The 26569-nt window shown below is 44.2% G+C and overlaps 1 protein-coding gene across 9 annotated transcripts in view; it reads right to left on the bottom strand.

Annotated features, from left to right (window-relative positions):
- Nucleotides 1-26569, bottom strand: part of KNL1 (kinetochore scaffold 1) — a 79885-nt gene that overhangs the window by 41582 nt on the left and 11734 nt on the right. For 5 of the 9 annotated variants that reach the window (XM_008269188.5, XM_008269189.5, XM_089310065.1 and 2 more), the window contains 5 exons: nucleotides 20087-20148; nucleotides 9858-9910; nucleotides 9588-9621; nucleotides 3169-3206; nucleotides 506-558 (listed from right to left, as the gene is read on the bottom strand). In XM_008269188.5, the coding sequence (XP_008267410.2) occupies nucleotides 506-558; nucleotides 3169-3206; nucleotides 9588-9621; nucleotides 9858-9910; nucleotides 20087-20148 (240 nt within the window). Of the gene's footprint in view, nucleotides 1-505; nucleotides 559-3168; nucleotides 3207-9587; nucleotides 9651-9857; nucleotides 9911-20086; nucleotides 20149-26569 lie in introns of those variants that run through there. The other 4 variants (XM_070053998.2, XM_070053999.2, XM_089310064.1 and 1 more) reach the window with 3 other exon arrangements.

Here is a 26569-nt window from a genome sequence, read left to right as displayed (position 1 = left end):
GAAATCAGATCAAATGTAAACTTCTATACAAATAATCCTCAGTGATGGTTTCATGATACAATGATTTATTTAAATCAACAGTATAGAAAGTTTCACATAATTTGCTATTAAATTTTTTCTAAAGCCTGTGAATAATTTTACTTTTTAGTGTTTTGAGACAAATTAAAAATTCAAGGTTAATTATACACCCACTAGAAAAATGAAAAATACTGACAACACCAAATATAACCAAAATCAATTGAATAAACTGAATAAGGATCTACATTGTAACAAAATCCTGAAATGATTTATATACTCATTAAAATTTAAGAAGTCTCGGTATAATAAATCTCATTATTTAAACTGGCAGTAATTTTCTTGGTTAACTGGAAAGGTAAGGAAATCTTTCAAGTTCAGATTTATTTTGGTAATTCATCCCTAAATCATGCCATTCCCTTTACCCTTTAATTCTTAAGTTTTAACTGTAAAGAGAGTAATAAATGAGGGCACCTGCATGAATTCCTACCTCTCTCTGTTGCATCTGGGTCTGAATGGGAGCACAAAGCAATGTATTCATCCCTATTGATAAAAAAGAAAAAGTTGAAATCAGAAAAAACATGGATGTATTACATCACTAAGAGCCTGGCTTTCCTTCTGTTTGGATCTCTTCCCCCGCCGCCTTTCTATTTTTAACTTGAACAGTGTGACAGATAGAGAGATTTTGTGTCTGCTAGTTCATCCCTTAAATGTCCATAATAGCCAGGGCTGTGCCAAGCTAAAGACAGAAGCCAGGAATTCCATCCAAGATTCCCACACGGATGTTAAGAACCCCAGTATTTGAGTCAACATCTGATGCCTTCTATGTGCATTAGCAGGAAGCTGGTTCAGAAGTAGAGGCGGGACTCTATCCCAGACACTCCAAAATAGGCTGTGGAAGCTTAACTCTCAGCACCACAATGTTCACCCCTTGTGTGTGTTTTTAACAGTTAAAAGTATTTATCAGTTAATAGGCCCTTCATAAGGACTTACACATTAATTTCATTAAGACTTCTGATTGTCCTCTATGATGACAATGAAATCATGATTACTACATCCTCTGTGTGATAAAAATAGTTTTAGAATATGATTTTAAAGGTAGAAAATTTGGTGCTGGTGTTGTGACACAGTGGGACAAACTGCCGCTTGCCTGGCATCCGATATCATAGTGAAGATTTGACCTTTGGTTGCTCCACCTCTTATCCAGCTCCCTGCTAATGCCCCTGAGAAGGCAGTGGGTGATGGCCCAAGTCCTTGGAACCTTGCACCCCCGTGGGAGACCTGGAAGAAGCTCTTGGTTCCTGGCTTTGGATTGGCACAGTTCCAGCCATTGAGGCCATCTGGAGAGTGAACCAGGGGATGGAAGACCTCTTTCTCTCTGCCTCTGCCTCTCTCATTCTGTCTTTCAAAAAATAAATAAATAAATCTTTAAAAAATAAATACATAAATAAAAATAATTTTAAAGAGACCTTAGAGCAAACTTCAAAATAATTAATTTTTTAATTAAAGTTTATATATCAGGTTTCTATTCCTTTATTCAACAAATATTGATCCAGACCTTTTATATGTGGAAAAAAAAATTATCTACTAAGGCATACAAAAGACAAAATTTCTGGACTCAATGATTTTGTAGTTTAATAAAAGAGTCAGATGAAAAAACCTAAAATACAATGTGAAAAATTCTAAAACTGAGAAATAGAAGAGATATGAAAACACAGAATATAGTGACTAACTCTGTGGTTAGAGAAAGCTACATTTAAATCAGTTTCTGAACTATTTAAACTAATTCGTGATAGAAAATGAACCCAAACAACTGTAAATCCTCAAAACAGCCTTACTTAAAAAAAATGTCAACTGAACTAAACCCTGGGTTAGTACCATAGTTAATTTACATTAGTTTGCAAATTCCTCTACTGTCATAAACTGTAACAGTTTGCAGACTAGCTACTTTGAATAGTACTGGAGTTAAACGAAGTACAAAGCTAAGTGACAGGCAAATTAGAGCAGGAAAAGCATTTTAGGTAGATAAAATAGCATTCATAAATTCATACAGACAGAAAAAATCCATACAAGGGATTGTAAATAATTCATCATGGGTTAAAGCACAGGATACCTATAACGGAAAGGAGATATGGTTGGAGAAGACAAACCAAATAATAAAGGACTCTATAGGACAGTGCTGCGGTGTGTGCTTTATCCTGTAAGCAAAAAAGCGTCAACTTACCATTTTAAATGGAAGTCAACATAAGCAGATTTAGAAATACTAAGAATGGATTGCAAGAATAAGAAACTAGGAGCCAGTGCTGTGCCCTAGCAGGTAAAGCCACCGTCTATAGTGCCGGCATCCATATGGGTGCTGGTTCTAGACCCGGCGCTGCTCCACTTCTGATGCAACTCTGATTTGGTCTGGGAAAGCAGTAAAAGATGGCCCAAGTCTTTGTGCCTCTGCATCCACCTGGGAGACCTGGAAGAAGCTCCTGGCTCCTGGCTTCAGATCAGCTCAGCTCTGGCCATTGGGGAGACCTTTCTCTCTTTCTCTGCCTGTTTGTAACTCTGCCTTTCAAATATATAAATTCTTAAAAAGAAACTAAACACAAAAGCCCAGGAAAAACTAACGAGGGCCTGAATTAAAGCAGTGGATGGAGGACTTCTCTCTCTGCCTTTGCCCCTCAGTAACTCTGTCTTTCAGATATAGAAATAAATCTTAAAAAAAAAAAAGTTATAAAGTATTTATGAAAGTCCCAGTGGGAGACTTTGTGTAAGTAACAAAGATCTCTACATTTCTGTCCTGGCTTAATTACATACTACTTTTTAAAAAACAAGAATTATTTATCTGAAAGATAGTTACAGAGGCAGAAGAGGAGAGAGAACGGAGAAAGACAAAATAGTATCTTTCATTTGCTGGTTCATTCTCCAAATGGTTGTAATGGCTAGGGCTGAGCCAGGATGAAGCAAGGAACTGGAACTCCATCTGGGTCTCCCCTACATGGGTGGCAGGCTGCTTTCCCAGGGAGCCAGATCAGAAGCAGAGCAGACTCTGATATGTGATGCTGGAGCTGCTGGCTGGGGCTTAACACAGCGTGGCAAATGGCTTATCAAGGAATCTGGATGCAAAGAAAGGTGTATATTCAAAGTATTTCTGGTCATACTTACCAGTTATCTCACAGTAATTATCTTCTGAACTCTTACTCCTAAAAAATTAAAAAGTATTTTTATGATCTAAACCCTAAACAATTAGTAAGATTCACAACAGCTGAAAGAGTAGAGAAGGTGAAAGTTTATAGTAAGGTGACTAGCAGAAAATTACATCTTTTTAAAAAACACATCTTTTTTAAAAACAGTCATCTAATACTGGCTGAAAAATAACGAAACAAGTAAAGGACTCTTTTGAAAATGGCCTTCATGGTTTGTTAATTTCAAGTATGCTTCTCACTTAAAAAATGAGCTCACTTTCTTCACTTAAAAAATAGGGGGCCAGTGCTGTGGGGTAGCAGATAAAGCCACCGCCTGTAGTGTTGGCATTCCCATATGGGCACCAGTTCAAGTGTTGGCTGCTCCACTGCTGATCTAGCTCTCTATTATGGCCTGGGAAAGCAGTAGAAGATGGCCTAAGTCCTTGGGCCCCTGCACCCACCATGGGAGACCTGGAGAAAGCTCCTGGCTCTGGATCGGCCAAGTTACAGCCATTTCAGCCATTTAGGGAGTGAACCAACAGATGGAAGACCTCTCTGCCTCTGCCTCTCTGTAATTATCTTTCAAATAAATAAATACATCTTTTTTTTTTTTTTAAAGTAGTTCATTTCTAAAAGTTTAGCCTTAAAAAAGTTTAAAAGGGGTCGGTGCTGTGGCATAGAGAGTAAAGCCATCACCTGAAGTGCCACATCCCATATAGGCACCAGTTTGAGTTCTGGCTGCTGTTTTTTTGTTTTTTTTTTTTTATATTTATTTATTTGAAGGCAGAGTTACAGAGAAGCAGAGGCAGAGAGAGAGAGATGTCTTCCATTCTTCCATCCGATGGCCCACTCCCCAGATGGCCACAACGGCCGCAGCTGATCTGATCTGAAGCCAGGAGGCAGAGTTTCTTCTAGGTCTTCCACGCGGGTGCAGGGGCCCAAGGACTTGGGCCGTCTTCTACTGCTTTCCCAGGCCATAGCAGAGAGCTGGATTGAAGGAGGAGCAGCCGGGACTCAAATCGGCGCCCATATGGGATGCTGGCACTGCCGGCGGTGGCTTTACTCACTATGCCACAGCACCAGTCTCGGCTGCTCTATATCTGATCCAGCTCTCTACTATGGCCTGGGAAAGCAGTAGAACATGGCCCAAGTCCTTGGGCCCCTGAACCCATGTGGGAGACCTGAAAGAAGCTCCTGGCTTCTGGCTTTGTATAGGCTTAGCTACAGGCATTGTAGCCACTGGAGAGCGAACCAGCAATAGAAGATCTCGCTCTCTCTTTCTCTGCTTCCATCTCTGTAAGTTCCATCTCTATAAAAAAAAAAAAAAAAGGTAGGAAGCTAACTGTTGGTACAGATATACTTGTACAGTAGATTTTAATAGCCTAAAGTGGATCTTCATGTAATTTCATCAAAAGTGCTATATGACATATTAAGTGATTCCATTTTTGTATTTTTTTTTAAGATAAAGAAAGAAAGTTTGCACTTAAGACATATATAGATAATCCTGCAAGGACAGTCAAAATTTTCAACAGCAGTTAACTACGAGGAGCAGGTCTTGTGGGAAGAGGGAGTGATTTATTTGAAACCACAAATACTATTTTTCCATTTCTGCATCTCAACAGCTTTAATTAAAATTTAAGAGTAATATATTCACATAGTTCAAAATTAATAAGCTATAAAACCAACATGTATCCTCTAGCAAGGCTTTCTCTTCTGTAGGTGATCTTAATTATTTCCAAAGATATTTTATGCAGATATAAATTAATCCATACACTAAGGTCTTCAAAAAGTTCATGGAAAAGAGGGACTATGAAAAAAACTACAAATGGCCAGCGCCACAGCTCAATAGGCTAATCCTCCACCTGTGGTGCTGGCACACCAGGTTCTAATCCCAGTCGGGGCGCCAGATTCTGTCCCAGTTGCTCCTCTTCCAGTCCAGCTCTCTGCTGTGGCCTAGGAGTTCAGTAGAGGATGGCCCAAGTCCTTGGGCCCTGCACCCGCATGGGAGACCAGGAGAAGCACCTGGCTCCTGGCTTTGGATCAGCGTGGTGCGCCGGCCGCAGTGGCCATTGCGGGGGTGAACAAACGGAAGGAAGACCTTTCTCTCTGTCTCTCTCTCACTGTCCACTCTGCCTGTCAAAAAAACAACAAAAAACAAACTACAAATGGATTAAAAAACAAGAATTTTTAAAATATTTACTTGAAAAGGCAGAAGAGAGAGAAGAAAGACAGAGATGTCGTTCATCCACTAGTTCACTGCCCAAATGGTTACAACAGCTGGGGCTGTGCTAGCTGGAGCCAGCAAATACATCAGGGGGTCTCCCACATGGGTGGAAAGGACCCAAGTACTTGTGTCATCACATTAACAACAAGCTGAAATTAAGAGTAGAATGAAGACTCAATCTCGGGGCCGGCGCTGTGGCGCAGTGGGTTAACGCCCTGGCCTGAAGTGCATGTATCCCACATGGGTGGGGGTTTGAGACGGGCTGCTCCACTTTTTTTTTTTTTTTTTTCTTGACAGGTAGAGTGGATAGTGAGAGAGAGAGACAGAGAGAAAGGTCTTCCTTTTGCCGTTGGTTCACCCTCAAATGGCCGCCCTGGCTGGCACGCTGTGGCCGGCGCACCGCGCTGATCCGAAGGCAGGAGCCAGGTGCTTCTCCTGGTCTCCCATGGGGTGCAGGGCCCAAGCACCTGGGCCATCCTCCACTGCACTCCCTGGCCACAGCAGAGAGCTGGCCTGGAAGAGGGGCAACCAGGACAGAATCCGGCGCCCCGACCGGGACTAGAACCCGGTGTGCCGGCACCGCAAGGTGGAGGATTAGCCTAGTGAGCCGCGGTGCCGGCCTGCTCCACTTTCAATCCAGCTCTCTGCTATGGCCTGGGATAGCAGTAGAAGATGGCCCAAGTCCTTGGGCCCCTGCACCCGCGTGGGAGACCCGGAGGAAGCTCCTGGTTCCCGCCTTCGGATCGGCGCAGCTCCGGCTATTGCAGCCATCTGGGGAGTGAACCATCGGATGGAAGAACTCTCTCTCTCTGCCTCTCCTGTCTTTGTGTAACTCTGACTTTCAAATAAATTAATTAATTAAAAAAAAAAAAAGACTCAATCTCAGGCACTCATATAGGGGATGCAAGCACCCCAAGTAGCATCTTAATTACTGAGCCAAACAATGTTCAATTATTTCCCATTGCTTGTTCACTCCCCAACCCTGTTCAAGTTTTTAAAAAGTATTATTTATTTAGTTATTCGAAAGGCAGACAGAGAAACAGAGAAAAAGAGAGATCTTCTATGCACTAGCTCACTTCCCAAATAGCTGCAATGGCCAGGGCTGGTCCAGGCTAAAGCCAGGAGCCTGGAACTCCATCTTTGTCTCCCATGTGGGTAGCAGGAGCCCAAGTTCTTGGGCCATCTTCTGCTACCATCACAGGTGCATCAGCAGGAAGCTGGAACAAAAGGAAGGTAGCTGGGACTCAAATCAGCACTCAGATACAGGATGCCACTCAGGCAGTGGCTTTACTCGCTATGCCACAGCGCTGGCCCCAGCTGCTCTATTTCTGATCCATAAGTTTTATTTTGATTTTATTTGAAAGATAGAGAGAGACAAAATTACAGAGATCTTCAATCAATTACCTAAATGCCCACAACAGCACGGGATGAGTCAGACTGAAGCCAGGGGCCCAGAACTCAATTTGGATCTCACACATGGTAGCAGGGACTTAAGTACGTGAGCCATCACCTACTATTTCCCAGGTTGCATATTTGAAGGAAGCTGGATCAGAGGTAGAGGAAGAAGGATTGGAACCAGGCACTTCAATATGGGATGTGGGCATCCCACTGTGCCAAAAACCTGCCCCTCAAATAAGTCAGTCTTTAATTCTATTGTTCGGCCGGCGCCACAGCTCACTAGGCTAATCCTCCGCCTTGCGGCGCCGGCACACCGGGTTCTAGTCCCGGTCAGGGCGCTGGATTCTGTCCCAGTTGCCCCTCTTCCAGGCCAGCTCTCTGCTGTGGCCAGGGAAGGCAGTGGAGGATGGCCCAAGTGCTTGGGCCCTGCACCCCATGGGAGACCAGGAGAAGCACCTGGCTCCTGCCATCAGATCAGCGCGGTGCGCTGGCTGCAGCGCGCCGGCCGCGGTGGCCATTGGAGGGTGAACCAATGGCAAAAGGAAGACCTTTCTCTCTGTCTCTCTCTCTCACTATCCACTCTGCCTGTCAAAAAAAAAAAAAAAAAATTCTATTTTTCCACAAACTTCTTGAAGTACTCTTGTATTTGTATATCAGTATACCCAGATAAATATATATACATGCAGATACTTATAAACATTTTTCCTCCTTTTAAATAAGTGGTAATACACCATGTAGTTGGTTTTGCATCTTGCTTTTTATCCTAATAAGGCTGAGATTTTTCTATTTCATATATTCAAAGAGAATGTGATTTTTGCTAGCCACACAGTAGCCAATTACATAGAAAATACAAAATTTATTATACCAGACCCTTACTGATAAACCTTTATTTTTAATATCATTTGCTATTCCAAAAAGACTTCATTGAATAAAATTATCTGTTCACCATTTCAAACATTTACAAGTATACTGGTAAGAAAAATTCTTAGACATGAAATTGCTGAGTAAATGGGCATGTGTATTCAAAATTCCAAATGATATCAGGGCTGGCGCTGTGGTGCAGCAGGTTAACATCCCGGCCTGAAGCGCTGGCATCCCATATGGGCACTGGTTCGAGACCCAGCTGCTCCACTTCCGATCCAGATGTCTGCTATGGTGTGGGAAAGCAGTAGAAAACGGCCCAAGTCCTTGGGCCCCTGCACCTGTGTGGGAGACCTAGAAGAAACTCTTGGCTCCTAGCTTTGGATCAGCACAGCTCCGGCCATTGCGGCCAACTGGGGAGTGAACCAGCGGATGGAAGACCTCTCTCTGCCTCTCTTCTCTCTGTGTTAACTCTTTCAAATAAATAAATAAATATTTTTAAAAAATATTCCAAATGATATCATATTGTCTTTTATAATTTATACCTGTGGGGAGCAGCTCGGACTAGACTGTTACTGGAATTAAGACTTATTCTATGCATTTGCTCTCCCACAATATGGCGCTGGGAGAGAAGAAAACAGCTTCTACACAGCTGCCTCCAGTTCAACTAATAAACTGTAGGACTTGCTCCTGATTGGAGGAGAGCAGCGTACTCGGCGTGTGGGCAGCCGAGTTGGGATTGGCAGAGGAGGACTATAAAGGAGGAGAGAGACGGCATGCACCAGGAACATCTAAGGGGAACACCTGTGCAGCCCCCGAGAGAGCCGGCCGGCGGTGTGCTGCTCCCCTGCGGAAGTGGGGAAAGCGGCCAGGGGGAACCGCCCTTCCACGGAGGTGGAAGGGACAGTAGCCAACCCGGGAAGAACCAGCAGCAAACCCGGGGAGGGCCGAGCAGACGAAAGAACAGCGCAGGGTTTAGTGTCGTTCCTCCATGAAGAGGGGGAGCGACAATACCCCCACTAGTGATAGTGATCTTTTTACCTGCATCCTTAACCAATGAGATTAGAAAACATTTCAAGATAAGTCTAAATTTGTATTTATCTTATGAGAAATAAAGAGGAGCATATTGTCATTTCAGATTTTTGATTTCTGGATTAGGAATGCTCAACTGGTCAAGTCTATGCAAATAATCCAAAATCCAAAAAAATTCTTTACTTTTTTTTTTCTTTCTGTTTTTTTTTTTTTTTTTTTTTTTTTTTTTTTTTGACAGGCAGAGTTAGACAGTGAGAGAGAGAGACAGAGAGAAAGGTCTTCCTTCTGTTGGTTCACCCCACAAATGGCCACTACGGCCGGCGCGCTGCCTCGATCTGAAGCCAGGAGCCAGGTGCTTCCTCCTGGTCTCCCATGCGGGTGCAGGGGCCCAAGCACTTGGGCCATCCTCCACTCCCTCCTGGGCCACAGTAGAGAGCTGGACTGGAAGAGGAGCAACTGGGACTAGAACCTGGCGCCCATATGGGATGCCTGAGCCGCAGGCGGAGGATTAACCAAGTGAGCCACAGCTCCAGCTCCCCCAAAAATTCCTAAATCTGAAGCATTTCTGGTCCCATGCATTTTGAATAAGGGATATTCAATTTATATTTTTAAATTTATATTAATATTATATTAAGAATAAGGCTGAATAAAGAAATTTCACTTAGTTTCCATTGTATTCTCATAAATTTTCATACTATTAAAATAACTGTAATGCATATATACTTATCATATATAGCAGCATGTATACTAACTTGCAAAGGCTTTTTTTTCACAAAGTATTTCAGAAAATGGATATAAATACAAAAAGAACATTTTTTAAAAAAACTTCACTTAATAGGAATAAACAACTTTTAGAGTATAATTTGAATATGATCCTTACTTACTGTATAAATGGAACATTTTCTTTTGCTTCTGTTTCTACAAATGAGATAGCAATTAAAGATACACTGATAAAGCATTAGAAAAATTATACAAAGACATTACCAACATTTAAAATAAAGAAATTATTAACTACCCACCCTACTTTCCATCCCCAAGATTCAAGATATACCTTTCAAATCATGGCCAATAATTTAAATCAATTATCTGGTTGAGTAGCCACAGTAACATTTTAATGAAAACAGATTTAGTAAGGACTGTAGTAACATACTTACCTGTGACTTCTGATTTTCTTCCTATTTTCATATGAGATTCTGTCTGGAATACCCTAAAAGAGAATATAAATATTCCTGAAGATATTCAATTTTTAATGAGAATTTTACAGTGTTACAGACTGTTTTGAGCTACATCAAGATAGTACTTTGATTTCAGCTTCCTCTATTTTTTGCTATGTCATACACTGTTAATACTACATATGTCAAGATTAATTTGCCATATTAAAGTCTGTCAAGGGCAGGATCTGAGGAGCCAGATACAACAGCCAAGCAGGAAAAAGATCACAACAACCTAAGCTCAGCTCACCAGCTGAACCACTGGGTTCGCTGCTGAGATGAGGCTGACACTGTAAACCTGCTCAGGTGACATGAGGCCCATGGTTGTTGATATGTCATTCAGTTGTATCACACCTTAAGGGTGTTTCTTAATCAGCACTTCTCAAGATGGTAAACCTATCCTATGACAGGGAAATACAGGAGACTGGGTTGGCACAATTTTGTGGTGTCATAAAGGTGCAACAGTGAATAAGGATGCTTTACAGCAGCTACAGATTCCATGGTCAAAGTGTACAATGCTATCTCAGGAGATGAATTAATGACCTTGGCTCATAAACTAATTGTCAAGACTCTGGATTTCACACACGGTAACTATTAACTGGAGAACAAGATAAACTGTTAGACATATATCTTTTGAACAAAAATGAAGGAGAACCCAAGGAAAATCAGTGATTACATTTCTGGTATTAAAAAGGCTCTATGGAAGATGGCTGAAAAGGGTATAGCCACACTAACTTAAGCTGCTCTAGGATATGAAAAGTCAAATGAAAGACTGTTTCCAGGGCTCTGACTGGACGGAAAGTTTTGGCAAAGAAGTACAACAACTGTGGGGAGCAAACCGGACTAGACTGAGTTACTGGAATTAAGACTTATTCTATGCATCTGCTCTCCCACAATATGGCGCTGGGAGAGAAGTAAACAGCTTCCGCACAGCTGCCTCCAGTTCAACTAATAAACTGTAGGACTTGCTCCTGATTGGAGAGCAGCGTACTCGGCGTGTGGGCAGCCGAGTTAGGATTGGCGGAGGAGGACTATAAAGGAGGAGAGAGACGGCATGCACCAGGGAACATCTATGGGGAACATCTAAGGGGAACACCTGTGCAGCCCCCGAGAAGAGCCGGCCGGCGGTGTGCCGCTCCCCTGCGGAAGTGGGGAATGCGGCCAGGGGGAACTGCCCTTCCACGGAGGTGGAAGGGATAGTAGCCAACCCGGGAAGAACCAGCAGCAAACCCGGGGAGGGCCGAGCAGACGAAAGAACAGCGCAGGGTCCTGTGTCGTTCCTCCGCGAAGAGGGGGAGCGACATAATGGTGCCATGACTCGGATAGGAAACCTAGCTCAGATAGGAAACCTAGGACGGATAGCAAACTTAGGAGGGAAGAAACGGGAAGAAACGGGAAGAATTGGGAAAATACCGGAGAGAGAGACTAGCAAACAGCCTAGGGAAAAGCCGGACGAAAAGGGTGCCGGAAGAAGCTATTGAAAGCCTAGGCATAGACTCGGATACGGACTACGGGGGGAAGCTGGGAGAAATCTCTAAGGTCGAAAGCGAAAGTGAAAGCTAGAACAAACAGACTCGGATGCGGACTGTGGGGAGAGGCCAGGAGAAATGAGGGAGGAGTATTGTTGGAGGAAAGCTTGGGGAAACATACCGGGTAGAGAAAAATGTTAGGGAAATTGAAGCCGTGGGGGGCAGGCCAAGGCGGACACGAAAGCCACTTTGGGATTCTCAAGTTAGCCCGGGAATGGGGGGCGAAAAGTTGAAACCAGAAGCTGAAACGTAAGCCAGATTGGGATCCGTCTGATTAGCCCGGGGAGCAAAGGACGGGAAGCCAAACCGTGGGGCGGAGACGTATGCTGGGTTGAATTCGCCAGGCTAGCCCGGGGAACTTAGATTGAATGCTAGTGGCGGACACGTAAGCTACGCTGTGTTACTCGCGGAAGCCGCCGCGTGCAGAGAGAGCACGGGGCGTGAATAGATAGGGAACGGGGCTGGCGCGAGGCCGTGGTGCAGACGCGAAGGGCGTGGAGACCGCGGTGCGCGCAAAGCCGAGCCGCACAGATGAGAGAGGCGCTGGCTGAAGCGGCGCAGAGCCGGGAACCCGCCGGCGGGGCGAGGTGCCGGGAAGCTGCAGGGATAAGAGAAATAGAAGTTTAGAAGCAAAGTGAGAGAAATAGGAATGCTGGAAGATAGAAGTAAAATGGGAGAAATAGGAATGCCCGGAGATAGAGAAATAGAGAAATAGAAAGGCCTCCCTACAACACTGCAATGTGAGAGCTTGGATTCGGTCTGCCTGATTTAAGGCGGTAAGCACCAGCAAGCAGCTCGACCAAAGTATGAGCTGCAGGTCACCGAAGATAGGCACGAACCAACACTAATAAGTCTCCCCCACAATACGGCAATGAGAAAGCTTGGATTCGGTCTGCCTGATTAAGGCGGTAAGCGCCAGCAGGCGGCTCGACCAGAGTATGAGCCGCAGGTCACCGAACACAGGCATGCATCAGTGCCTAGAAACCTCCTCACAACATGGCGAAGAGAGGACCCGGATTCGGTTTGCCTGATAGGACTTGTAAGAACCTGTGGCAACTCTAGCAAGTAGAGCAGAGTGTGTGCCGCGGGACACCAAAGACAGGCGCGTATCAACGCCAAAAAATAAAAAGAAAGGGGGATCTGTGGGGAGCAAACCGGACTAGACTGAGTTACTGGAATTAAGACTTATTCTATGCATCTGCTCTCCCACAATATGGCGCTGGGAGAGAAGTAAACAGCTTCCGCACAGCTGCCTCCAGTTCAACTAATAAACTGTAGGACTTGCTCCTGATTGGAGAGCAGCGTACTCGGCGTGTGGGCAGCCGAGTTAGGATTGGCGGAGGAGGACTATAAAGGAGGAGAGAGACGGCATGCACCAGGGAACATCTATGGGGAACATCTAAGGGGAACACCTGTGCAGCCCCCGAGAAGAGCCGGCCGGCGGTGTGCCGCTCCCCTGTGGAAGTGGGGAATGCGGCCAGGGGGAACTGCCCTTCCACGGAGGTGGAAGGGATAGTAGCCAACCCGGGAAGAACCAGCAGCAAACCCGGGGAGGGCCGAGCAGACGAAAGAACAGCGCAGGGTCCTGTGTCGTTCCTCCGCGAAGAGGGGGAGCGACAAACAACAACAATGACAAAGACATCATGGGATAAGAGGAGAGAAGACAGAGACACTGCTGCAGCCAGCTGTGTGGTACAGCCAGCTGCTGGTTATTAACTGCCATCTTATGTCAAGGTAGGAAGAAACTGCTGCATACCCCACTGCTCTGAGTTTTGATTAAGACGGAATTCCACAGTCATACACTGACTATTACTTGAGCCCAGAGAGCTGACTGGGGTCTGAGCAAATGCTGGGCTTGGAGCAGGGAAGCCACGTTGTTTCTTTCCCTTCCTAACCTGCACAGAGCATCATACTCAGCAGTGAAAAGTTGTGAAGCGCTCCTCTGTTCTGATCCTACCAGCACCACAGTCAGAATCAGGACAATGTATGGACCAAAGGACAGGTCCCCTGCATCCTGCAGCTGTGGTGGTTTTTGGGCATTAGCTCCAGAGCTATGCTCACACATTTTATGTGAGCCAGGAGAATTTGCCTTAGCTTTTGGGAGATAACACCAGAAGCAGCCCACAAAAAAACCTGCTCCCAGCCTGGGAGATCTGGTAATGACCCCACTATAACCCTGCAACATCAGGACTGTAAAAATTTGTTCTAAATTTCTCGGTGCCACTGGAATCTACCTGGTGGTCAGAGGTAAGAACCTGCCTGCATTCTACCTCTCTGAACTCAAACCCTCTAGAGTAAAATTTCCTGCATACCTTATAGTCACCCTACAGGACTAGAACAGGGTTCAGTTCACATCCCCTAGTACTAGGACTAAGGTTACTGGTATTATAAGCCACAGCACCAACTGGACTATCTTAGCAGGATCTGAGGATGGGTCCATCTGTATCACAAAGTCCTAGAGCCACAGCAATTGGTGTAACAAACTCTGGCATCACTCAAGCTTGCCAGTAGGGCAAAGGGGAAGCCAATTCTGTCTCAGCTGCAAGAATAAGGCCCTGGCTATTAAAATCGCCAGGGAAACTGACACCAAACTCTCTATGGACCAAAGAATCACACCCAAGGAAACCCTTATTTATCTCAAAACCACACTTCTAACCCTATGAACTGCAGCAGACTGAACCACTGTGTGACTTACAGACATAGTTGACATCGATTAAGACAAAAGAAATCACTCAGAGATTACACTCCTGGGCTCACCTAGAACCAAAGCTAAAGCAAAAGCCAAGTGATACCCTGCATTCCAGCTAAACCATAAACTCTTCCAATAAAACCCACTCCATAAAGAAGAAGGGACAAGTACACCAAATGTGCAGATGTCAACATAGGGACACAGGAGACATGAAGAAGCAAGGCAGCATGACGCCTCCAAAGGAACACAGTAATCCTCTAGAATTAGATCTTGAATTGAAGGAAATCTATGAAATAATAGATACAGAATTCAAAATGATTTTAAGGAAACTCAACAAGATGCGAGAAAATACAGACAGAAAAAAGAAATGAGGCCGGCGCCGCGGCTCACTAGGCTAATCCTCCGCCTAGCGGCGCTGGCACACCGGGTTCTAGTCCCGGTCGGGGCGCCAGATTCTGTCCCGGTTGCCCCTCTTCCAGGCCAGCTCTCTGCTGTGGCCAGGGAGTGCAGTGGAGGATGGCCCAAGTGCTTGGGCCCTGCACCCCATGGGAGACCAGGAGAAGCACCTGGCTCCTGGCTTCGGATCAGCGCGGTGCGCTGGCCGCGGCAGCCATTGGAGAGTGAACCAATGGCAAAAGGAAGACCTTTCTCTCTGTCTCTCTCACTGTCCACTCTGCCTGTCAAAAAAAAAAAAAAAAAAAAAAAAAAAAGAGGAAATAAATGAGTGATGTGAATGATAATATTACTAATGAGATAGAACTCATTAAGAAGAACCAAGTAGAAATTTTGGAGATGAAATAATCAATCAATGAAATAAATAATACAATTGAGAGCTTTTTAACAGCAGAATGGAACAAGTAGAGGAAAGAATTTCTGACCTTAGGACAAGAATTTTGAAATAACCCAATCAGACAAAAATAAAGAGAAAAAAATTAAAAGAATGAAAAAGTTTATGTGAAATATGGGATACCATTAAATGACCAAATAGTCATTTATAGGTATTCCTGAAGGAGAAGAAAAGGAAAGAGGCATTGAGAACCTACTAAATGAAATAACAGTTGAACATTTCCTATGTCTTGAAAGAGACATGGACATCTAGGTACAAGAAGCTCAAAGAACCAAACAGACTCAACCAAAAAAGGTTTTCTCCAAGCCATATTGTAGCCAAACTGTCAAAAGTTAAAGACAAGGAGAGAATCCTAAAGACAGTAAGAGAAAAGCATCAAATCACATAAAAAGAAAAACCAATTAGATTAACCTCAGACTTCTCTGCAGAAACCCTACAGTCCAGAAGATAGTGGGATGATATAATCAAGGTCTTAAAAGAAAAACACTTCCAACCACAAATATCATATCCAGCAAAGCTATCCTTCAAAAATGAAGAAGAAATAAAGTATTTTCCAGATAAGCAAAAACTGAGAGAATTTACCACCACCAGACCAATCTAACAAGAATTTCTGAAGGGTGTCTTGCACTGGAAGAAAACATTAAAACACATGACACCAAATTTACAAACTTTGCCATTCAAATAAATACTTAAAATTTTTTAATTAAAAAAAGTATGAAGTCCCTAAAAAACTCTACAATAATGGAATACAAAAAAAATTTAAGGATTAATTCAAGATCCCAAACAGTCAAGATGGGATATGGCCATTATCTAGTAAAGTCAATGAACTTCAAAGATAAAAATCTATTATACATGTGGCAAAACATTTAGTTAAAATACCTGAGTTTCATTTTGAAGTACATGGGTTTGATACCCAGCTCTGGCTCATATCTCCAGCTTCCTGCCTATGCAAACTCTGAGAAACAATGGTGGTATCTCAAGTAATTGGATTCTTGCCGCCCATAGGGGAGACCTGAATTGCATCATAGGCTGCTGGCTCATTCCAGGTATTAGAGGCAATTAGGGAGTGAAGTGGAGGATAGGAAATCTTTCTTTAAAAAAAAATAATAATAATCTGAGGCAGCCTTACAAAGATATTTGTTTATGGTGGGGGAGAGGAATCATGTGTTCATAAACTTAGATAGTTTACATAAACATGTAATGCCAGAATGCAAGAAACCACATTAACAAGTTCCTTAAAGAAAGAAAAAATGGAGGCCAGCGCTGTGGCTCACTTGGTTAATCCTCCGCCTGCGGCTCAGGCATCCCATATGGGCGCCAGGTTCTAGTCCCGGTTGCTCCTCTTCCAGTCCAGCTCTCTACTGTGGCCCAGGAGGGCAGTGGAGGATGGCCCAAGTGCTTGGGCCCCTGCACCCGCATGGGAGACCAGGAGGAAGCACCTGGCTCCTGGCTTCAGATCAAGGCAGTGCGCCAGCCATAGCGGCCATTTGTGGCGTGAACCAATAGAAGGAAGACCTTTCTCTCTGTCTCTCTCTCTCACTGTCTAACTCTGCCTGTCAAAAAAAAATTTTTTTTCCATGAGCTTTTTGAAACTTCCTCATATGTAGTACAACTTAAAGAAATGTGACAGATGCTCTAATGCTATGCAAGGGGCAGGATATAACTAAAAACAATATGAAGAAAATGAGGAGAGGGTGGCACTATGCACCATAGGTTAAGTTGCTGCTTGGGATGAATGAATCCCAATCTAGAGTACTAGTTTGAGTCCTGGATACTCTGTTTCTGATTCAGCATCTGCTCATGCAAATGGAAAGGCAGTGGACAATGGCCCAGGCATTTGGGTCCGTGCCATCCATATGGAAGACCAGGATGGAGTTCCAGGCTCTTAGCTGTACCCTGGTCCAGCCCATCTACTGAGGCCATTTGAGGAGTGAACCAGCAGATGGATGATTTCTGTTACCTTGCCTTTCAAATAGATTAATTTTAAGGGGGGTGGAGAATGAGGAAGGGGAGAAAGTGGGATGGAGAAGAAATATGCAAATTGCCTCATTTATTGTAACTGCCAACAGATATAAAATGATGAAATTTTAATAGAAGCTTAAAATATTTACTAGTATAAAAGTATATTCTTCACTAAAAATGGATTAGGGAAAGGATACAGACTAATTTTACTGCAGCTTATACAAGGTCAAACAATATACAAAGGTATACCAGGCAAATGAAAAAAAAAAAGCAGAGTAAAATTTGAATATCAGTCTAGGCAGAATTTGGGTTAAAAGCAATAAAATTTGGGTTAAAAGCAAACATGATTACTTTATAATACTAGAAAGTACAATTCCAGGCTAGTGTTGTGGTGCAGTAGATTAAACCATTGCCTGCAAGAATCCCATATCAGAAGATCAACATTGTGGTGTAAAGGGTAAAGCCAACACCTGTGATGCCAGTAACTACCCAAGTGGGCACCGGTTCCCGTCCTGGCTGCTCTACCTCCGACCCAGATCCCTGATAATGGTCTGAGAAAAGCAGCAGAAGACTGCCCAAATGTTTGGATCCTTACAACCTACATGGGAGGCCCAGATTAAGTACCCAGATCCTGGTTTCAGCCTGGCCCAGCGCTGGCCAGTGTGGTCATCTGGGGAGTAAACAAATGGACAGAAGATCTCTCTCCCTCCCTGACTCTCCTTCTCTTTCAAAATAAATAAATACATCTTTAAAAAAACAAGAATCCCGGCTGGCGCCGTGGCTCAATAGGCTAATCCTCCACCTTGCGGCGCCGGCACACCGGGTTCTAGTCCTGGTCGGGGCGCCGGAGTCTGTCCTGGTTGCCCCTCTTCCAGGCCAGCTCTCTGCTATGGCCCGGGAGTGCAGTGGAGGATGGCCCAAGTGCTTGGGCCCTGCACCCCATGGAAGACCAGGAAAAGCACCTGGCTCCTGCCTTCGGATCAGCACAGTGCGCCGGCCGCAGCACGCCGGCCGCGGTGGCCACTGGACGGTGAACCAACGGCAAAAGGAAGACCTTTCTCTCTGTCTCTCTCTCTCACTGTCCACTCTGCCTGTCAAAAAAAAAAAAAAAAAAAAATCCCACACAGGAGTACACATTCAATTCCTAGCTGTTTAATTCCCCGTTAAGTGTACCTGGAAGGCAGTGGAAGATGATCTAAGTGCTTGGGCTCCTGCCATCTCACCCATGTGGGAGACCAGGATGAAGTTTCTGGCTCCTGGTGTGGGCCTTGCCTAGACCTGGAATTTTTTGGCCATTTGGGGAGTAAACTGGCAGGTGAAAGATCTCCTTTTGTCTCTCCCTCTCTCTCTGTCACTCTACCTTTCAAGTAAATGAAATAAATTAAGAAAAAATTCCTATTGGTGCACAGCAAGTGAATCCACCACCTGAGACATCAGCATCCCATAGGGGTGCTGATTCAAGTCCTGGCTCCTTCTTCTGATCCAGCTCCCTGCTAATGTGCTTAGGAAAGCAGTGGAAGATGGCCCTAGTCCTTGGGCTCCTGCGTCCCTGGGGGAGAACCAGATGGAGTTTCAGGCTCCTGGCTTTCACTCGGCCTAGCCTTGGCATTTGGGGCCAATTGGGGAGTGAACCAGTGGATGGAAGATCTGTCTCTCCCTCTCTCTGTAACTCTTTCAAATACAAATAAATCTTAAAAAAAAACAGAAAGTATAATTCCAAATAAAGATATAATAGTGATGACCATGCACCAATCAATGAACACAGATAGCACCAACATTTTTTTAAAAAGATTTATTTATTTATTTGAAAGGCAGAGTTACAAAGAGAGAGAAGGAGAAGCAGAGAGACAGAGGTCTTCCATCTGTTGGTTTACTCCCCAGTTGGCTGCAATGGCCATAACTGTGCCGACCCGAAACCAGGAGCCAGGAGCCTCTTCCACGTCTCCCATGTGGGTGTGGGGGCCCAAGGACTTGAGCCATCTTCTACTGCTTTCCCAGGCCATAGTAGAGAGTGGGATTGGAAGTGGAGCAGCTGGGAATTGAACTAGCGCCCATATGGGATGCCAGCACTGCAGGCTGTGGCTTTACCTGCTACACCACAGCACCAGCCCCAGCACTGCTGCTCCTCCGCACGCGGAGGAGCCGCACCGGACCGGGCGCTTGTTGTTCCCCTTTTTTTACAAGTCCTTTCTATAGTAAAGTAAGAATAAGTAAACAGCAAACTCCCAAAGCAAGAATGAGTAGAGAGAAATGAGAAAGAACGAAGTAACGAACTTCCCCGCGAACTCTCCAACGCACTCTCCAACCAACCCACACCACCATGCCGTCTCTCTCCTCCTATATAGTCCTCCTCCGCCAATCCCAACTCGGCTGCCCACACGCCGAGCATGCCGCTCTCCTCCAATCAGGAGCAAGTCCTACAGTTTATTGGCTGAACTGGAGGCAGCTGTGTAGAAGCTGTTTTCTTCTCTCCCAGCGCCATATTGTGGGAGAGCAAATGCATAGAATAAGTCTTAATTCCAGTAACTTAGTCTAGTCCGAGCTGCTCCCCACACAGCACCAACATTTTTTTAAAAATTAGAAATACAAAGATATTATGAGATATACTATCAATGAGAGAAATTTATCTTTCATGTAAGATTCAGGTCTTGTTCCTGACTTTAAGAAAGTGCTTGGAGTTGGCACTATGGCATAGCAAGTTAAGCCATCATGTACAGTGCCGGCTTGAGTCCCAGCCGCTCCACTTCCAATCCAGCTACCTGCTAATGGCCTGTGAAAGCAGTGGAAGATGGTCCAAGTGTTTGGGCCCCTGAACCCATGTGGGAGACCCAGGATGGGGCATCTGGCTCCTGGCTTTGGATTGGCCCAGCTCCAGCCATTGCGGCCATTTGGGGAGTAAACCAGCAGATGGAAGATTTCTGTTTCTCTTTCCCTCTGTAACTCTGCCTTTCAAATAAATAAATCTTTAAACAAACAAAAAAATAAGCTTTCAGTGTTTTCCTTTTAAAAATAATGCTAAATAACAAGTTTTACAAAACAATTCTCTAATACTAAATACAGATTATTCAAATCATTACAAACATTTATTTTGACACACATAAATGCATTATCTATACTATTCTAATCATTTTTCTTCTCAACTTACTTTATAGTATCTGCAAAGCTGACTCGGCGAGAACTCTTCTTACTTCTGAAAGCATTGGATTCCTAAGGGTAGAGAATATACAGTGTAATTCTTAATAAAACTACTATAAATTAGGCCTCCAGAGTACTTTAGACAGAGATCAAGTCTTATTTTGAATTAATTTGATATAATTTTCCAAAATATCTCAAGGTAGAAACACTGAACAAACATGAATATGATTTTTTCAACATGAATGATATTAGCAATAATGACAAATGACACAGAACAAGAAAAACAAAGACAGGGGCAAAACAAGTAACATGTTGCCTGTTATGGCAACATAGTATTTTTTTTAATTGTGGTGAAGTACATATAACATAAAATTTACCAACTGGACTCTCCCTATACTTTTGGAGATTACTCAACTTTTTACGTGTGTATAGTAACAAACACTTAACACTAATTTACCATCATAACAATTTTTAAGTGTACATAGTTCAATAGTGTTAAGCATATCCACACTGTTGTGCAACTAATCTCCAGATTTCTTTTCATCTTGCAAAACTTTAACACTGTACTCAATAAATGACAATTCTTTTTTTTTTTTTTTTTTTTTTTATTTAAAAGGAAAAGTTACTCAGAGGCAGAGGCAGAGAGAGAGAAAAAGGTCTTCTATCCACTGGTTCACCCACCAATGACAATGGCAGGAGTTGCACTGATCCAAAGCCAGGAGTCAGGAGCCTCCTCCGGGTCTCCCACACTGGTACAGGGGTCCAAGGACCTGGGCCATCCTCCACTAATTTCCCACGCCACAGCAGAGGGCTGGATTGGAAGTAGAGTAGCTGGTTTTGGCCGGCGCCACAGCTCAATAGGCTAATCCTCCGCCTGCGGCGCCCGCACACCGGGTTCTAGTCCAGGTCGGGGCGCCGGATTCTGTCCCAGTTGCCCCTCTTCCAGACCAGCTCTCTGCTGTGGCCAGGGAGTGCAGTGGAGGATGGCCCAGGTGCTTGGGCCCTGCACCCCATGGGAGACCAGGGGAAGCACCTGGCTCCTGCCTTCGGATCAGCGTGGTGCGCCAGCCACGGCAGCCATTGGAGGGTGAACCAACGGCAAAGGAAGACCTTTCTCTCTGTCTCTCTCTCTCTCACTTTGCCTGTCAAAAAAAAAAAAAAAAAAAAAAAAAAAAAGGAAGTGGAGTAGCTGGGACTTGAATTGGCGCCCATATGGGATGATGGCATCGCAGACAGCGGCCCTATCCTATGCCACAGCGTCAGCCTTATGACAATTCTTCAATCCTCCCTTCTCCAACCCTTAGCAACCATCATTCTATTTTTGGTCTCTAAATTCGATTGTTCTAGCTATCTCATATAAATGGAGTGATATATCTGTCTTCTTCTTTTAAATATTTATTCATTCATTCATTCATTTGAAAGGCAGCATTACAGAAAGAGAGGAAGAAACAGAAAGACATTGTCTTTCTGGTGATTCATTTCCCAGATGATCACAACTGCCAAAGCTGGGGCAGGCTGAAGCCATGAGCCAAAAATTCCATCCTGGTCTCCCATAGTGTGGTAGGGGCCCATGCACTTAGGCCATCATCTGTTGCCTTCTTAAGCACATTAGCAGAAAGCTGGATCTGAAGCTGAATGACCAAGACTCGAACTGGCACTCTAATACAGGATGCTAACATCTCAAGTGGCAGCTTTACCCAGCTGTGTCACAATGTCAAGTCACTATCTTTGATTTCACTTAACATAATGTTCTCAAGGTTCATCCATATTGTAGTATATATTGAGATTTTCTCCTTGTTTAAGTCTGAACAATATTTCGTTGCTAGTATATTTAACACTTTGCTTATTCATTCATCCATCATTGCACACTTGGGCTGCTTTTCTGTTGGCTACTATAAATAACAATGCTATGCATATGAGTATAAAAGTATAGTCTCGAGATCCTGTCTTTTGGACCCTTGTTGTAGCACAAAAGGTTAAGCCACAGCTTGTGATGCTGGCAGGTTCTAGTCCTGGCTGCTCTGCTACTGATCCAGATTCCTGCTAATGTGCCTGAGAAAGCAGCAAAAGATGGCCCAAGCACTATGTCCACACCATCCATGTGAGTAACTAGATGGAGTTTCTGGTTCCTGGTTTAGCCCTGGCCCAACTCTGGCTGTTATGGGCAATTGGGGAGTGAGCCAGCAGACAGAAGATCTTTCTCTCTTGGTCTTTTTTTTTTTTTTTTTTTTTTTTGACAGGCAGAGTTATACTGTGAGAGAGAGACAGGGAGAAAGGTCTTCCTTCCATTGGTTCACTCCCCAAATGACCACCACGGCCAGCGCTGCACCGATCTGAAGCCAAGAGCCAGGTGCTTCCTCTTGGTCTCCCATGTGGGTGCAGGGGCCCAAGCACTCCACTGCCTTCCCGGGCCACAGCAGAGAGCTGGACTGGAAGAGGAGCAACCTGGACTAGAACCCAGCGCCCACATGGGATGCTGGCACCGCAGGTGGGGGATTAATCAAGTGAGCCATGGCATTGGCCCCTGGTCTCTCAAATAAATTGTAAAAAATCCTGGGTCAGCACGTGGCAGAGTAAACTAAGTTGCCTCCTACAATGCTGGTATCACATAGTAGAGCACTGGTTTGAGTCCTGGCTGCTTGGCATCTGATTCAGCTTCCTGCTAATGCTAATGTAACAGAAGATGTTGGAAGCACTTGGGCCCCTACCACCATGTGAGAGACCTAGATGGAGCTCCGGGCACCTGGTTTTGATCTGGTCTAGCCCCAGCTGTTATGGCCATTTGGAGAGTGAACCAGTGGACAGGAGCTCTGCCCCTGACTACCCCATCACTCTGTCTTTTAAATACATAAATAAGGGACCGGCACTATGGCGCAGCGGGTTAAAGCCCTAGCCTCAAGTGCTGGCATCCCACATGGGAGCCAGTTCTAGTCCTGGCTGCTGCTCTTCCGATCCAGCTCTCTGCTATGGCCTGGGATAGCAGCAGAAGATGGCCCAAGTCCTTGGGTCCCTGCACCCATGTGGGAGATCCGGAAGAAGCTCCTAGCTCCTGGCTTCAGATCAGCTCAGCTCCGGCCATTGCGGCAATCTGGGGAGTGAACCAGTGGATGGAAGACCTCTCTCTCTGTCTCTACCTCTCTCTGTAACTCTTTCAAATAAATAAAATAAATCTTAAATAAATAAGTAAATCTTAAACAAAAAATATCCTGTTTTCAATTCTTTTGGGTATATACCCAAAAACAGAATTATTGGGTTATATGGTAGTTATGTTTTTGATTTTTTGAGGAGCTGCCATACTGCTGTCTGTAGTGGTTGCATTATTTTATATTCCCACTAACATCGCACAAGGGTTCTAATTCTTGTCATTTTTGCTTCTTGGATAGCTATCCTAATGCATATAAGGTGATAGCTCACTAGTTTTGATTTGTATTTCCCTAATGATCAATGACATTGAGTACGTTTTCATTATAATACACTTTTTATTTACTTTCCCCACTTTCCTCTTTAACAAGAGATAGTATTTCCACTCAATAGATACCAAACACAAAAAACAAGTGTCAGTGAAACAAAATCTACAGAGAATTTTGCTGTGTTAACTGCAAGTCTGGTTACAGACTTGGCAGACATTTGCCTTTCCTGCCATTCTCACACATATATCCCAAAGTTCAGAAATGCTTATTTAGTCCCAAAACAAGATGTAAGCTGTTGAATCTATAAGTACTTATATATGATATCCCCTGTCTAGATAGAAAGCCCCTCATTCTTTTTCCCCCCATAATTTTTAAAAAATTTATTTATTTATTTGAAAGGCAGAGGTACAGAGAGGCAGAGGCAGAGAGAGAGAAAGGTCTTCCATCTACTGGTTCACTTCCCAATTGGCTGCAATGACCGGAGCTGCACTGATCCGAAGCCAGGAGCTTCTTCTGGGTCTCCCACACTGGTGTAGAGACCCAAGGAGTTGGGCCATCTCCTACTGCTTTCCCAGGCCGTAGCAGAGAGCCGGATAGGAAGTGGAACAGCCGAGACTCAAACCAGAGCCCATATGGGTTGCCGGCGCAGCAGACTAGGGATTTAACCAACTGCACCACAGCGCTATAGTGCTGGCCCCGTGCCCCCATAATTTTATTAAAGTTTTTTTTGTGTAATATATTAAAAAGTAGAAAAAATTTATAGTGAATGTTCATATACTCATCATCATATACAATTAGCATTTAATATCTATGTTATTTGAAAGGTAGAGTGACTGAGAATGAGCGAGAGACAGAGATAAAGAGATCTTCCATTCCCTAGTTCACTCTCCAAATCACTGCAACAGCAAGGGCTGGGCTAGGCTGAAGCCAGGAACTTGGAACTCTGTCCAGGTCTCGTATTGGTGTGGCAAGAGCTTAAGTACTTGGGTCAGCTTCTGCTGTTTTCCTGGTGTATAAGCAGGAAACTGAATAGGAAGCAGAACAGTTGGGACTCAAACTGGCAGATATGGACACTGGCGTAGCAGGCAGCAGTTTAACCCACTGCACTACCATGCCAGCTCCACAATTAATATTTAACCGTACCAGGGCCTGTGCTATGGCTCAGTGGGTTATAGCTGCATCCTTCAGCACCAGCATACCATATGAATGCCAGTTCAAATCCCAGCTGCTCCACTTCTACTCCAGCTCCCTGCTAATGTGCCTGAGAAAGCAGTGGAAGATGGTCAAAGTGCTTGGGCCCCTGCATCCACATGGGAGGCTGAGAAGAAGCTCTTGGCTTCTGGCTTTGGCCTGGCCCAGTCTTGCTCATTATAGCCATTTGGGAAATGAATCAGCAGATGTAGGATCTCTCTCTCTCTGTAAGTCTGAATTTCAAACAAATAAATAAATCTTCTAAAAATTTAATCATACTAGCTTTATCATAAATCTATAAGCCTCTTTATTTGGTTAATTCCTATTTATAGCAATGTAGTCTTGACCTTAATGTGACAAAGAAAATAGCACTGCCATGGTAAACAGACTAACAGTGACTAATTTATTCCTTAGTGAAAAAAAAAGGAAATCTGAAATTTGTGTGTATATTGGAATGAGCACTAAACTAGAAATTAGAAGTTTGTGTAGAACTACTTTTGTGGGCTTAGACAAAACATTTAACATCTTTGGACCTCACAGATCTCATGGATAAGAAGAAGGAACTAAATTGAAGATTACTAATGAAGTCTTATTGATTTTAAAGCTCTACATGTATATAAATCTATAATTTATCCACTCAACATTCAATCATTTAGAAACAAAAAATATATACACATATCAAATCCAATGTTGGGTGACAGAAAAATGGTGGCAAAGTAAAGTTCCTATTCTACTGAAGATTAGATTAACAGCAAGACAGATATTAACACAAAAATTCACATATTTTCACATATATATATAAAACTCAAAGTGTGAAAGGTGCTATGAAGGATAACAACAACAAAAAAATACTAATTTAGTCTTAGTGTCAGGGAAGATTTCTTTGAAGAAGTACATTTATGTTGAGACTTCAAGGATTAGTTAGAAGTTAGCCAGAAAAAGTTGGGTAAGTGGTCAGTACTGTGGTGCAGTAGGTAAAGCCACTGCCTGTGGTGCCTGCATGCCATACAGGTGCTGGTTTGAGTCCCAGCAAGGCAGAACATGTGCAGGGGCCCTCATGCAGGAAAACATCTGATACATTTGAGAAATAGGAAGATTGGAGAAGACAGAGTACAAACCTGGAATGAAATGGTCTTCAAAGCTATATGCATTTTGTCAAACTTTTGTACTGAAAGCTAACTTTGTACCAGATAGAATAAATTTTAAAGATTTTTATTTATTTATTTGACAGGTAGAGTTACAGACAGTGATAGGAAGAGACAAACATATCCTTCTGTTGGTTCACCCCCCAAATGGCCGCTACGGCTGGAGCTATACCGATCCGAAGCCAGGAGCCAGGTGTTTCTTCTTGGTCTCCCATGCAGGTGCAGGCGCCCAAGCCCTTGGGCCATCCTCCACTGCCTTCCCGGGCCAGCAGAGAGCTGGACTGAAAGAGGAGCAACCAGGACTAGAACCGGTGCCCATATAGGATTCTGGCGCGGCAGGTGGAGGATTAGCCAAGTGAGCCACGGCACCAGCCCCAGAATAAATTTTAAAAAATGATAAATTTCCTGCCCTCAGGGAGTTCTCCATTTAGAATGATTAGAAGGGGGCCAGCGCCATGGCTCACTAGGCTAATCCTCCACCTTGCGGCACCAGCACACCGGGTTCTAGTCCCGGTCGGGGCGCCGGAGTCTGTCCTGGTTGCCCCTCTTCCAGGCCAGCTCTCTGCTGTGGCCAGGGAGTGCAGTGGAGGATGGCCCAAGTACTTGGGCCCTGCACCCCACGGGAGACCAGGAGAAGCACCTGGCTCCTGCCTTCGGATCAGCACAGTGCGCCGGCCACAGCGCACCAGCTGTGGCGGCCATTGGAGGGTGAACCAATGGCAAAGGAAGACCTTTCTCTCTGTCTCT

This window comes from Oryctolagus cuniculus, chromosome 12 (genome assembly GCF_051225735.1).
Source record: "Oryctolagus cuniculus isolate XC-2025 breed Fujian yellow rabbit chromosome 12, ASM5122573v1, whole genome shotgun sequence".
In the NCBI taxonomy this organism is placed as follows: Eukaryota; Metazoa; Chordata; class Mammalia; order Lagomorpha; family Leporidae; genus Oryctolagus; species Oryctolagus cuniculus.
Note: the sequence above shows the minus strand (reverse complement) of the source record. Positions and strands in the feature narration are given on the sequence as shown.